Source organism: Manacus candei, unplaced genomic scaffold (assembly GCF_025592945.1).
Source record: "Manacus candei isolate 608988 ecotype Guabito, Panama unplaced genomic scaffold, ASM2559294v1 h1tg000011l, whole genome shotgun sequence".
Lineage (NCBI taxonomy): Eukaryota > Metazoa > Chordata > Aves > Passeriformes > Pipridae > Manacus > Manacus candei.
The window spans coordinates 13677224-13692412 of NW_026138059.1; the positions used below are offsets into that span (position 1 = coordinate 13677224).

A 15189-nucleotide genomic window follows, 5' to 3' on the forward strand; every position below is an offset into this window, starting at 1 on the left:
CTGTACACACGGGAAACAATGCAAATGGATACAAGGAGTCCAACACAGAACTACAAGACAAAAAAATCTGCCCATTCAAAGTGCAGGAAGAGAACAGAAATATTGAATATTTTTTAATAAACCATTTGCAACTGCATGCAAAAGTGAGACAGGAAAGGTATTGTCCCACAGGACTAGAATGGGCCACAAGTTACAGACTGCATTGCACTCAGTTTCTGGTCTGTCATTAGCCTGACCCACCAAGCACAGGGGAGAGCACGCTAGCTCAAGTGGCCTTGGAAGAAAAACTTCTCCCTCCTCCCTGGCTACTGAGTCCCAGAAAACCCAGTACCACAACTCCCAAATACATCTAGCCATACAACATGGTGAGGTGAAGACCCCACAGACCTCAGCACTGATTCATGTACACCATCAGTCCCCAGCTCCCCCCAGTCCTGAAAACAGGGCAAATGGATGTGCAGGAACTGGATTTCTAAGGTGATTTAAGCATTACAGGATGCAGAAGGTACTAGCCCTCATTATCCCTTCTTCTATTCCCTTCCAAAATTTCCTAACTCAGTAAAGACAAAAAGACCTCATCACCAATACAAGAGCCTGCTGAAGCACTGAAGAGCCAATCACTCACCAGCTGCCCCTGAGTGATGTACTTCTTCCACCACAGATAAGGACGCATTGCTGGAACAGCAGACAGTCCATAGTAGGAGTACATGAGGACATGGATAAAGCTGTTCAGTGTGGCACCAAAGTAAGCTAAAAAAAGGGCAAGGGAAAAAGAAAGTACACTGCATTATCAGGAAGGAACATGCTGTTTCATGGAACCTACAAAAATAACAAGTTCAAAATGTTACTATTTAAAATATGATTTCTCTTCGAAGAAAAGCAAGAAGGTTTGGTTTTTTTCCACTTTGATTTTTATTCTGCTCACCCAACACAGCAGCTGAGCTGCTTTGCAGTTGTGCACTTTATACCAGTCTTCTGGTTTGTTTCCTCCACTCTTTTGCACATCTACATTATGGTTTCTCAAAAAACTGAGGAAGCTGAGAAAAAGGAGGCACACTCACATACCCACGAACTGACAACTTCACTCATCTACTTTTAGGCTTATTTCATTCCTTCCAGGAAGGAGCCTATTTTGTCATTTATAGCCAAAAACAACAGATATCTTCAGTAACTTCAAGTCAGCCATTTTATTGGTCCTTGTTTACAGCACCTTTAGTCATGAAAAAAAAACTTTTAGCTTAACACTGAACTGCACAGAACCGTGATGACCAAGCAGAACAAAAAGCTTGGAAGAAGAAAAACAGATGACTAGAAGTAGCACAAAAGTATTTTCAAGACCACACAAACACAAGATAGACTCTTAAGTGTCTGCATTTTTGACTGCTATATAAACAGGGATTGACTTCCTTGGAGGAGAATATGTTTCCAGATGCACACTTTTTATAAGTTCAGCATTACTCACTGTTGTGCTGACAACACAAAACAAATACCAGTTTCTATGTTGTTTGGCTCAGAGAGCAGACTCCTGAGGAACGCAGCCTCTTGGTCTGCACTGCCAGTGGTTCACATCCATTGGATTTGAAAAGGTTTCTCTTGGAGGGAGTGTTCAACAGTTAGTATCTATAAACTGCATATCTGAACCACAACGAAGTAATGCTAATGCAGTTAGGAAACTAGATGCCAACTAAACACAATGAAAGTAGAGAATCAAAGCCATACTGCCAGAGGTTAGCAGGATTTAGACAAGAGAGACATGGAAATCTTCAACTTAAAATTAATTCAGTCATGTTCATTACTGCTCAGGGAACACGATTTTAATTGAAATATTTGGTTATGGCTAGTGGTGTAATGAGATTAAATTAAGAAATTAACATCTCAAGTGAACTTGACAGATATAAGGACAAGAGTCAGTATTAGTCATCTTGCAGCTGAAACAAGCTTCTGGTCCTGACTTCAAAAAGAGTATTGTTTCTTTAGAGAGTCTGCAACTACCACAAAAACAGAGAGAGCAAGGTTGACAGATATCTGACCTGGGCTACTGCAGCTCCTAAAGGCCACACTGCCACACAAATTCTTCAAACTACACAGACATTCCTTTTCTAGATGCTGTGCTGGCAGCTTAATTCCTGCAACTATCTGCAATAGTTGCAATTCAGCAAAGCAGCTTAATATGGGACAGAACAAATCCTGCAGCTGAAGGGACCAGAGATGTTTGGTTTGACCAAACGAAAACCAAAACGAAGCCCGTGTTGCAGATGTTCCCCAGCATAACCCAGTACTTACAGTGACCACAAGGCACCCAGTTCATAACAAACCACCAGATGTTCAGCATCGTTGCATGGTGGTAGACATGCAGAACAGTGATCTGATGATTATTTTTCCTCAAAATGAAAAAGAAGGTATCCATGAACTCAATGAGTTTGGAGAAATAGTACCACCAGAGGACACGTATGATCTAGAAAGGAGGAAGCAAGTTTTAGAAGCACTGCACATTGTGGGGGCTTTCAACCCTTCCACTACCTAAGTAATTAAAATCCAGATTCTGTCCTGCACTACTTGGACTGACGACACTGCTAGGATCTTCTGTAATGCTTCTGACTCAGGTCTCCCTGTAGGAGATCCAGGTACAAACCCACAGCTACAGCTGAAAACAGGATGACAAAAACTGTTTTATGAGGCTGCTGCTGTGCACCTGGAGTGTCCTGGGAGAAACAAAATATTTAACCAGAGCTGGTGCTACAGTGCTCTCTGTAAAGAAGAGGTCAGAAGTGTGACCAGAAGAACACTTGAAAATTTACACATAATTACTTATCCAACCATGAATATATTGTATGATTATTGTAATATTAACTATTATGTTTGACAGTGCACTGTCCATTGTACTGCAAAAGGAGGGAAAAAAGCATATAGTTCAAGCAAAATCTGCATAATCAATACTGTTATGCTCTTCACTTACACTAAAGTAGACAATTTGAAATGCTATCAGCTTTAAGTCTCAATTATGGTACCTTCATGTCAGCTTCTCCTCCACTGTGCGTATCCTGACAGAAGAAATTGTATCCTCCTTCCAACACTCCTGTCACCAGCTGAACAAATGAAAAAAAAAAAATGTTATTTGGGGAGAAGGCTGAACCCCATGGCACCTATAAACCTCCACTGCAGCTCTGCCCAGACATCTGGTGTTGAGAGATTCATGGGCACAAGTGTGGCACCAGGTTGAATTCAACTTCCAAGCAGTGATCCAATCACAGTGGAGGGTGATTTAACAAATTCTTCCTATTGGTGTATACCAGAATAAAAATAGGAGGTAGCATCTTATGCTCACTTATCCCACACAGATTCTCAAGAAATCCCCTTCTGGGCTGATGATCTCATTGCAGGAGAAAGTAAACGATCAAAGTGAAGTAGATATATTTTTCTTCTGATTATTTTTGGAAATAAAAAGTTATATTTTTAAGAAATTTTATACAGAGAGATGTGACTATAATTTTTTAAACTATATAACAGAGCAAATCTTCAGCTTTGCTATCTTTAACAGCTGACAATGGATGTTTCACTGCATTGTGATTCTTCAAGATATTTTTGAGCAATTCACTCATGTCAAGCACATTACATCCTTCCCAGTATAAATGACTTCCTCTGCAGGATATGCCACTGCCTGCCTGACTTCCTGGCATAACACCTCAAACATAACGGAATTATTTTTAATAAGAGTAACGACCAGCTATTAGTCACGAGAGGATGACGAGGTGCCTGTGCAGTGGGGCTGGCTGAAATCCACAGAGAAGCAAGATGCAAGCTGGATGTTCACATCTCATCCTTTCATGGGTGGGAGACGGAGGGGCAGGTTGAGGGTGGAATGAGAGGAGGGAGCAGGTGGAAGGACACGAGCAAGCTCCCTTTAATATCTCAGCAGAAGGGACCACTGGACATTTTTCATAAAGATGTTTTTCCTCTTGTGAATAGAATGAAGAGAGGAGTAACAACTTTAGATGACTCCTAAGTGAAAAAAAGAATTGCTAGGTATCTCCAAAAAAAACATTTGAAAGGCACAAGCAAGTTGTCCGGTTTTGGCCTTATCTATTCTCCTGCAGGATAAAAAACATCTTTGCAAAGCTACTTTGGAAACGCCTTGTACCATAAGTCATTTTAAATGATCACTTGATTAAAGGACTACAAAACCTGGTATGACTAAATGCTGCTCAGAACTGTGAATAGGAAGCTAATTTTAAAAGGTACAATAAAGATTATCACTTAAATGATCTACTTTTCCCTAATGTTATTTCTTTCACGCCTCATTTCCCCCCTAAATTAGCTTTTAAAATACCCAGTTAGCCCAGGTCATTATTTTTGACCTTCCGAGATAGAATTATTACCCCTATTTAGGGGGAGAAAAATTACATCTAATTATAACATATAGACTTGGAATTATCTCCTATATCAGAGATAAATCAATAGCACCCAGCCACAGCAAGAGCAGGGCAGCCATGCACATCAACAACCCAGGCAGTTTCTGGACCCAAGCAGCAAAGAGAAGGCAGCCATGGAAGGAATCCTCTTCCAGCCATAAGGTAGGTATGGCTGTGCAAAGGACACCAGTTTAAGAGTGGTACCTTGCTAAAGGACCAGCTACATCCTGAAACAAGCTTTGCACCGAGCCACTGTCAGGGCACTGAGGCCTTGCAAGTGCCCACCAGTCCCTCAGACAGAAGACCACCACATTGCTGTGATTGTGTTGTTAAGAACTTACAGATGTTTTCATACAGTTCAAGGAAGTGCTATGAATAGAAGGATAATCACAATGTTTATATTGTAATTAATCCAAACAGCATCCATCACTAATGCTGCACTCCATAAACTTCTTCCAAGTAAAGGGAGCACAGTGAAACCCAAAGAGCTTTTCCAGCAAACAATACAGGTTCACCACCCAAAGTGTAATGCAACCACAGGTGTCAGCAGGGATTCCACCTCTTTGAAGGGAATTGCATCAGTGTGGCTATAGGCAATAGCTTCAGCTAAACCCGAATACTCCCTTGTTTCCAAAAGAACATATTATAAAAGCTAGGAGCTGAAAAACCCTCACAGCCATGGGGGTTTAAAAGACAAGCAAAGCAGCATTTGTAGAAAGTGCTAACATCTTTTATCATATCAATAGTCAGTACAGTTACAAAAATAACTTAATCCTCCCTTTGCAGAAGGAACTAATAGGTAAAAAGCTGCTACTGCTGCCCACAAACTGCTGGTACTGCCCATAAACCTCGGTCAGTGCAACATGCAACATGTAAATAATCCTCTTCCCCAGTTACCCAGCAGCTCCTTTGCCTGGCACCACTATTTCTTGCACCCACAGTACTTGCAGCACATGCTGGAAGGTTCAAAATACAAAACCAATGGGTCGCTCTGAGACCTGATCACGAGTGGCTCCCAGATGGCTCCATTATGCACAGCCCCAGGGAGCTGCTTACCTGCCACCACAGAAACAATAAGGAGGGGTCAGAAATTGCCAGTTAGTGCATTCAAGTCCTTGCTCATGCTTGCTGTGGTCTGCTCCCTGGATGGCCATAATTTCCAAGCCCTTCTTACAGCCACTGTACAGCAGGTCTGAAACATGCCCAGCAACAGACTGGTGGTTCCTCAGCCAACGCAGCCTTGAAACAACCTTTCCCTGCCTGCTGGCCCTAGGAAGTCCTTCATCTCCAGGTTGGCAGGAGCCCAGGGTTGCTAATGGCACTGCTGATGCACAGCCGCAAGCACATCTTCTCTCGAGAAACTGACCTGTCCAGAAAAGGCCAACTATAACTATTTTCACCAAAGTACATGGTTTCTAAACAGCATAAAAAGAGACAGTTCCTTCATAAGCCAATTAAAATGGCACTCAAAGTCAATGTTAAGTCCCTTGGTTCAGAGGAAAACCCTGCAGCTCAAGGTCGCTTTTGTGCTTAAGCAACTCACACTTTCTTCCCCTGCACTGAAATTTTCTTTTTTCATATGGCTTTCATTTTGTAATTCCATTGCTGAATTCTTTAAAACACTGTGCCACATGCTATTGCTATCAACTCTGCTATCAAAATAAACCAGCACACTAACACCAGCACACCAGTCTAACTGGACTGTATGAGAGATGCTACTGGGGAGGATTTTGTTTTTTCTTGTGATAAAACTAAAGTCTGAGACTCACTGGAGTGGGGCAGATAAGGTGCTCAGCACTGCATCACAGCTGTCAAGGTGTGATGAGTTTACAAGCTTCAAAATACAGCTAGATTAGAGTGAGGAGAAACAGAAGTTCACACCTCTGATCAAAGAAAGCAAATGCCTGCAGAGATACGGAATTTTATCTTTATAGGAACACAGTCACTCCAGGACAGAGATAAGGACTTCAAGACGGTAGAGAAAGAAAGGGGAGAGGAAAGAACAGTCTAGCTGTCACCTGCCACATGCCACGGCACTTCTTCACAGAGTACCCTCCTTCCTAAAACAGGGTGCAGATCTGAGGATGCTTTTCCTACAGCATATGCAACACCTCCCTCATCAGGAAAATCCAAGGCGTTTTGCAGATCGATTCAGCAGGGAATTTAATTTTTCAGATGAAGAAAATAAGACAGTAAAGAGATCCCTTAAGAAAGTGAGCCCTCATCACTGACTAGTTTAATTTAAGCCTGGGTGGTCCAAATCATTTGGCTAGTTCTGCTAACAAACACCCTCAAAATAACAGGTCTCTGTGCTGTGTAACTTGGTAGCTGGCACTCTCCCTTCTTTGCTGAATTACCCAGCTGAGACTCGTGCAGAGGCATAGGCCCTACTCACAGAATTGCAAGACAACTTGACTCATGACTCCAGCACAGAGCAGTGGCACAGGTGGAAGTAGTGCTGTGTCTGCTATTCCAGCTGCTCCCACAGATCCTTCAGACACAGCCATGCCAGCCAGCAGCCATGTCCTGTAACCCCTCTGCCAGCCACCCCACTACACACCTTCTCTAGCATGCAGAAGGCCACCCCTTGCTGTCCCTGCCTGAGACAGGAGTGTTACTTCTCCTCAACACCCAAGCACTGTACATTTTTACAGAATAAAACATTGTTTGTCCCTAAAGAGCATTCCCTCCTCCTGAAGTATGGGAGTGACAAGCCAGCCTAGAGAAAACTCTCCCTCCTTTAGATCTGCCTTGCCTTTTTACTGTCTGGGACAAGTGCAGTCCACTACTCTGTTCTGTTAGTATCAAAGCCTGGTCATTAAATACCCAAATAAGTTATAGCAAGTACACACAGAAACTACTAGGAATTCCAAATAAGAAGTCTAAGATTTCTAATGATTTTAGAGCAAGGTTATATTATTTTGCCAAGACACGGTTCTTTCTGCGTTGTCTTTTCTCCTCGAGAATGATTCTGTGTGTGTTCTCAAAAGAAGCAGCAGTGTTATGTACAGTGTGTCTCCATGTCTTCTGATTGGAGGCCAGAGTAGACCAATGATGGTGATCAATATGTCTTGCCAATACTGCCTAAGGAGACATTTCACTGTGTCTTTTGCAACTGGATTTGTCTATCTCGCATTGGCCTTTTAGCCATCAGCGCTTGTAGCAAGTGTGGATAGAATCCTTCTCAAATCTTCGTTCACGAAGCCTAGCCATGATGATGATGATGATGATATTATTTTACATCAGTAGGCCAAATGGTACAAGTACACAATACCTAGAATTATACAAATCCTACAATGCAAAATTTCCCCATGTTATTGTTTACTGACACACAGATGTAAAGGTCAGAAAAACAAGCAGGTTATCCTTTTCATCCTAGATGGGAGGATGCCCCATTTAACATCTTGTTTTCGTCATATAATATGTAACTTAAGCTGTGATGCTATGAATCATGACCTGAATCACCACAGCCATAACTCAGAAAAAACTCCAAAGCAGAGTTTCAGGTGTATTGTATACAAGCTATTAAAGCAACTTCTTTTCAGACAGGCTAGTAAACAAGTTCATAAATGATAATGTTTATGACCTTCCTCACAGCAGGACTGAAAAAAATTTAATCCAACTGAAACTCAAAATGACAACAAGAAAGAGAACAGGGAGTTATATAAATTTTTTGAATGCTGTTCATCACCATTTTATCTTAAAAGCGAGTAAGTGTATTATAAAGTGCTACTGATACACGGCTAATCCTTTAAAGCCAAATTTCCAAGAAGGAAGAGATCCAAGCAAGGGTATCACGTGCCGTGCACCAACAGAGGTAACTGCATAGGCACTTCAGCTTGAGAAAATACCTGGAGGTGCAAGGACATGAATTTTTCCCCTACACCCTTTGTCTCTCTCCCTGCAAACATCAAGCAATGTGGTGTTAGCACGAGACTCTGCTTTGCAGCATTTTTAGGGGATCACCACCTTGCTGCAGAGCATCGCTTGCCCTCACATGGGCAGCAAGTGCTGCCAACCACATTTCATTGCAACTATCACGAGTTTAATAGTCTTCATAATGCTCTAGCTTCATGTATGTCCATTTATAACGAGAACAATACTAATGAACACTTCCATATGGATAATGTTAGATTAAGAGCAACACTTGCTTTGATGTAAAGTGTTTCATTATATAGGAAGGAGGATCCTTAATATTCACTGTATTTTAGTTGCCTCATTGCTTCACATTATAAAAGCTATTCTTTGGCATATAATAATAAATAGCCCTTTCTTGGTAACCAAGTTCATTGTTAGCAAGAAAAAGGCATTTATAAGATCAACAGTTCAGATATTTTCTCTTGTTTAAATTTATCAGCAGGTTTTGTAACATGGCAGAATATTACAGTAATTTGGAAACTATGAATATTATTCCAAATATTCAAGGAAAAAAGATTGGCTATCCTGAGAGTTTTATCCACACTTGGTACAACTGAGGCAAAGTCAACACTTGTAAATCCTCAATAACATAAACATACAAAAGGTTAAAACAATAGATCATTATATAATTGTAAATAATATCTGCATAAAATAATGCAAATGTACATTGAAGTCCACATCAACACTAAGTTTATACAAGTTAAATAGATCAACACACAATTTTTTCTGGATTATAACATCCTGACAGGGAGGTTAGAAATGTAAGCACATTGAGAACACAAGTTGTTCCAAGCATCTACTGAATACAAAACTGCTCCCAACTGAACAATTAAGTATCTAAGTTCTTAATAACCCAACTCAGTAATTTTTGACTAGACAATTCACTACACAAGAGAAATAACTTTACATTTAAATCACTTTGTCTCTAAACACTCACCTTGTAAAACACTGTAGAATTAACTACAAACTTAAAGGAAAATTACAGCTTGTATGTACAGGCAAAAAAAAAATAGAATAGTAGTTTTAGCCCTAGCTTGTATTTGAAAAGAGCATACTGAAAGAACTGAAAAGAGGATGTTGACAATGAAATATCTCCTTACAGAAATGAGAAATACTTTGGTTAAAAGCAAGCCAGAGTATCCTGTAAGTTAAAGTGACATAGTCATTTTCTAACTGCATTGTTATTTAGACTACTACAGCTCTTCATTTTCACTTGAATAAGAACATACAGTTCTGAGTAAAAGCAGCTAAAGGGCTCTCTGGGACATAGAAAACTTTACACTGCCTGAATCTTTGGGTTTTTATGAAAGAAAATAAGTCCACAGAAAGGTCAATTCGGTTTGAAATATATTTGTATGTTCAGATTTTAAGTTCCAAGAAACAGATGAATCACAACAACCTTATTTCAGCAACTTTATTTTTCCCAGTAAAACAAGGAGGATGCAAAAGAAGCTATTGCAAGCTTACAGAAACAGATGTGAGGAGAGTGTGTGTGATTAAATACAAGTAAATAAAACACGTTTTCCCATCCAGATCAAGCCACAGTTTAGCTATGAAATACTTTGCACAATCCTCCAGCACAATCACACTGAGCAAGACTTCTGAGCAAGAAGGAGTTCCTGAAAGAGTAGCCAGGTTCACAACAAAAGATCGGGCCTTCATTTCCACTGAGAAAAGTGTTTGAAACATTGCTAACCAAGGTCAGCAAGGATGTTTAAGGCAAGGTTTGTTTGACACCATCCTTAGAGGTAACATTACAACTACAGTTTTCTCCCCACAGAAGTGACATTGAAAATGGTTGAAATTGAAAAATTCGCAAATGCTTCCCCAAGTTTAGGAGCACTGTCCTCAGAGATAATTTTCAATATAAATCAATATAATTAAAACAGATACTGCAAAATAACCCTGACCCAATCCCTCTTCTCTTACCTCGTAAAACATATACAGAGAAAGCAGTGTAAGTCCAAGGTTGTAGACCACCAGAATACCCCTGCATGAGAACGGCTGCTTATTCCGCATGTACTTCGGTCCTAACCAAACAATTAGTAAGTACAAGGCCGAGAAGATAAAGGTAGGTGTATAGTTTTCCAGAAGAAGCCATCCTTTTACTCTGGGGTCTGAAATGAACAAACAAAAATATACAAACGCTTGGATTTTGTAAGGGGAAGAATTCAAAGCACACAAAAATAGCTGTACCCAAAATGCATCCAGTGCTGGAATAACAGAGAAAGATGAAGGAAGCGCAGCAAGCCCTTTTACTGAGGGTCACAGTGCTAATTACAAACAACAAGGTTTTAGCTGTACAGTTGTTAAAGAAAGCAGAAATAATTCTCTTCCTAAGGCAAAAATATTCTTATTACCTTAAGATATTACTATTATTTTTAAATACTCATTACCATTCAGAATTGTCATCCACTTGAATACCACAGATGAGCTTAAACTATAAAGAAAAGCTTCAACAAATCTCTCCCCCTTATTTTCTCAAACCAACCCTTCCCGATGGTGCACACATTATCTCCTACAGAGTCAGCAAACCTAGGAGTGAAGCAGATCCCTTTGTGGTTATCAGTGGATGATCCTGATAATTATTTTCTAATCAGTACTAACACAATTAGACTTATGTATGTGCTATTAGAAAGAATTAAATTTTGGAGTCCTTGCATAAGCAATGAAATACAGAGCAGTCAGTCCAGTCTGACTAACCAGTCCAGCCAGCAACACATTAACTTCTCAGGGAAAGTGCATAAACCACATGGAGCAAGAGGATTTCAGGGGAACACTTGTAACAGTTGTGGGATCCTTTTGAACCACAACTGTGTTGTCCATACCCAGCAACAGTGCAATATTTCACTTCTCTCACTGAAGTCGGCCCAAAGTACTGAAACCAAGTTTACCAAACTATAAATGAACAATTCAAGTATTGCTAGCATTCACAGTCCTGACTTAATTTTAAAGGACTCATATGTGGATCCTGCGTGCAAGAAATGAGGCCTTAAAATGTAGGTTGGGAAGTAATTAAGCAAGTTAGGGAATTGTTTTGATTTGCCACCTTTATGGTTCATTATTTTTAACACACAGCAAATACAGACCATATGCCAGCACTCACAATAAGTTATATCAGAACATCCAGACTAATTTAAACAGGCTTAGTACGAAGAGAGGGGCAACAAAGGCACCAAAGATACTAATAAAAGCAAATAGAAAACACACTTTGAAGAATCAGAGGCTTGTTTCACCTCCTGTTGACTTTGTCCTGCGAAGCAGTGGCATCACCACCGGAGCCTCACTGGGACAAAGAAAGAGGCAGAAAAGGTGTTACTGCAGCAGTCAGAGGAAGAAAGCACAGGCTACTGTGCAGCACTGCTATGCACAATGCACACAAGATGCTGACATTTAATCCCCCCTGGTCAGAATGAGGTGGGATGGAGCCATCCCTACCCAAGCCCTCAGCATGAGGCCACTGCCTGTCCTGGTCCTGCTGCTGCTATTCTCCCCCTGCAGACTTTTTCCCAATGAAAAACCTACCAAGAACACTGCCTCTTTAAAACAAAAAGGTTTCAAAGCAGCAATGCTTTCCAAAAGCCACAGATATTTCTAATGAAAAATTCCGAAGCAGCTCCAGTTGTGAGGGCAAGATTTATTTATTCAATTAATTAATTAATTTTTAATTAAATGCAAATTTTTAAAGTTTTTCTTTTTAATAAAAGCTATTATTAAATTCTAAAAAAAACCCCAGCAAAGATCTGAGTGAGGTAAGTCAGTAAGTCAGTCACTAAGATGACAACATGAGCTTAACTGATAGTGAGAAGAACAGCACCTATAATGGTCACAGCTGAAAAATTAGCAGGTCTTCAGGTCAAAAGATCAGAAGCACTGAATAGACTTTAGGTTTCTACACTGTCATGCATTTTGATGCTTTGCAATCCTTAAGAAAGTCACCTGTCACAGGGAAGCTGTTTCTTATGTTCTAGTAAGATCAGTTTTATTTATGTATTTAACTTTTGAGAAATCTTACCTCTGGGTCCAAGCCAAACACCAAAGTAACTATTGATTGTTTTATCCAGAACTTCCATTCTACAACCTATTGAAATGGAAAGAAGAGGACAAAGTTAGCTCATGAAAACAGTTTAATCATGTGAACATCATCTGTTAGGGTTAACAAAGAAAATACTAGTATGCAGAAATTCCAGCAAACATAGTGGACTTTCTCATCAGATACAAAGTACACAAAGTTTATTTTATTCTCGAGTCACTGGTGTATGAGCTGTATTTCCCACTGAAGTACTTCATCAGATATCTAGATGCACAGAAGCTAAAATAATGAGTTCAGATTAACATGAAGTTCTTTTTAATTCTGTATTTTGTACGTGCAAATAAAAAATGGAATCTTGCAAAATCCCCCAGTGAAGAGGAGGATTGGACTTTGAGAAAGCCAGCAACAATGAAATGTTCCAATAAACACTATGAAGCTCTTTTAACAGCTCAAATAGCTGGCAGTGCTAGCTGGGGAGAAGAAGGTAAGGGGGAGGAAAGTGAAAACTGGCTCTGCTATCACTTGCAGATAGGTGACTGATTACAGCCCTGATTAATAGCCCATAAAACCAAAAGATCAACAGTCACCGAGTGACAGGGAGGGCTGCAGAGGCCAGGGAGGACACACTGCAGTTCAAGGCATGAGCATCTCAAGTTCCAGAAACTGCTTACTGGTAAAACATTACCAGATAAAGCTCATCCAGCATTAGTAGAGTGAATTCAAATGTAATCTGTCAGCTCCTCACATGGCCACTAATTATTGGTAGCACCTGATCAATACACTGGGGTACTTAAATTGCTGTACCTCCCTAAGGTTAAAGCAGGAAAGCAGCAACACTTTCCATGAGCAGGGACAACTGTGCGTGAAGCTGTTCTCCAGAGAAGAGGAAGCGATTTTCTTCTTGATTAAGAAAAAAATTTCCTCTTTTCTACCCAGAACTGCACTGAGCTTTCACTAATAAAATTTTACCCGTTCTTAAGAGGATGGTTTTCACTGCTTGATGTTTCTTCTTCCCTAAAGTACTAATATTAGCAGCAATTTTTAGTTACGGGGCAATAACATAAGTAACACAAGCTGCCAGCATACTCACAAACCAAAACAATCACACAAGCTTACATGTAGTTAATAACAACAAAAAAATTAATTTTTCTTCAGTTGTAGCTAAACAAATATCTCTCTTCCACCTGTGAAAACCGCACCTATAGAGGGGTACTGATATATGCAAGTAAAATTAATAGTATGTCCTCTGGTTTTAGTCAGCTGAGACTGAAACCTCCATTTCTTCTGGGTCCAGCAAGAAAAGCCAAGCAGGATGCAAACAATGCTCTCTCCCAGGTACAAAGCAGGACAGGGAGCCACCCAGCAACCACAGGGACTTTGACTTTCCATGGGACCAAAAAAATACAAGGGGCTTAGATAAATGCATTTACATTGTGTGGTTTTCTACAGAAGTCCACATCCCTTCCACCACCGGCCCCAGGCAGGAGGCTGATATGCTCACCAAGGACTTCTGGCAGCACCACAGCCCATCAGTTCCCTGCAGGGCTCTCAGGGACACAAAGAATAGACTTTCCCCTCTGTGTTGAACCGCTTTGGACTACACAAAGCCACAGAAACATCCCTGGAATCTGGTCACCAGACACTAACAAAAGAGCTCGATCAAAATAAGCAGAAGTGTTAAAAGTATTTTGTAGTCCCAATTCATACCAGTTTTACTTTCTGACTGAAGAAGCCCAGCCCAACTAAGCAAACACTTCACAAGAAAGTGCATTTTTGGGATTACATCACTTCACCAGCTATGGTACACAAACTGTGAGCATCTGTGTGCATGCCCACAGCACTGGCACACTGGTGTCCTAGGATTAAGGAAATGTAAGTGAGAAAGCCTATGCTTTGTTATGAGAAGCACGAGCATCAGGAAGGCTATGATAAATGAGTATATAATTCCAAGGAGAAGACAGATAATGAGAGAAAGCATTTTTTTTTCACCCCAGCTCTTTTTTTTCCAGTCTGTCAGCTATTAAATATCACTAGGAAAAGCACTCCCTGGCGGATAACTCATTTTGTTGTTTGAAATCCCCACTTACTCAATTTGTCTATTGCTCCTTTGATCCAGTACTGATTGATCTAGTTACACAGCACTGCATCAACCAATAACCCTCAACTGTGTCTGATTTCAACTCCCCTCCTCACAGGGGAAGGCTTCAGAGGGGAGAGCTTGTTTCAAAAACAAGGGTTCGTTACACAAAAATATACAAAAAGCTCAATTCAGAACTAACTTGCTACATACTGTTGTTTGCTTGACACTAAAAATGCAGATATGTAAATGAAACAACTAGGAAAGCAGAAACAAACTCTGCCTAGCTATAGCAAAGATAGGAAGAAATGAAACTCCATGTTCAACCCTTCCACAAAATTGGAAGAAAAACTCGTACTCCAAGAGGAAGAGTCTTTCTGCAGAAGTCTCAGCTTTTTTGAGCTGGTACCCCAAAGCAAGTTTTTGAGCCAGTATTATCAGACAGCATACTGGAAAAGGCACAGCAAAGGAAAAACTACTCCTAGTGTTGATTTCCAGAATTTGTAGAAAAAGAAATTGTTTCAAAAGGAACTCATTTGTGTAACAGAAAAACAGAAGGAAACAATCTGCTTTTGTTCCAGAGGGGGTCATGTGAAAATGCATCAAGTCTCCTGCCAACAGCCACACAACATTAAACACTGCTTCAACAGCAGCAACTACAAGGGTTCTTTTTTAATTAGAATAGTTAACCAATTCAGAGGAACATCGACTCCCAGAAAAATTAAACCAGTGGCCATTTGGAACACTGCAAT

General features: G+C 40.3%; 1 protein-coding gene across 3 annotated transcripts in view; it reads right to left on the bottom strand.

Moving 5' to 3' along the window:
• ELOVL5 (ELOVL fatty acid elongase 5) overlaps positions 1-15189 on the bottom strand; it is a 40238-nt gene that overhangs the window by 4724 nt on the left and 20325 nt on the right. For all 3 annotated transcript variants that reach the window (XM_051777888.1, XM_051777887.1, XM_051777889.1), the window contains exons 2-6: positions 12343-12408; positions 10257-10444; positions 3009-3086; positions 2284-2455; positions 626-750 (exon numbers count right to left, since the gene is read on the bottom strand). In XM_051777888.1, the coding sequence (XP_051633848.1) occupies positions 626-750; positions 2284-2455; positions 3009-3086; positions 10257-10444; positions 12343-12400 (621 nt within the window). In that variant the 5' untranslated portion in view covers positions 12401-12408. The remainder of the gene's footprint in view (positions 1-625; positions 751-2283; positions 2456-3008; positions 3087-10256; positions 10445-12342; positions 12409-15189) is intronic.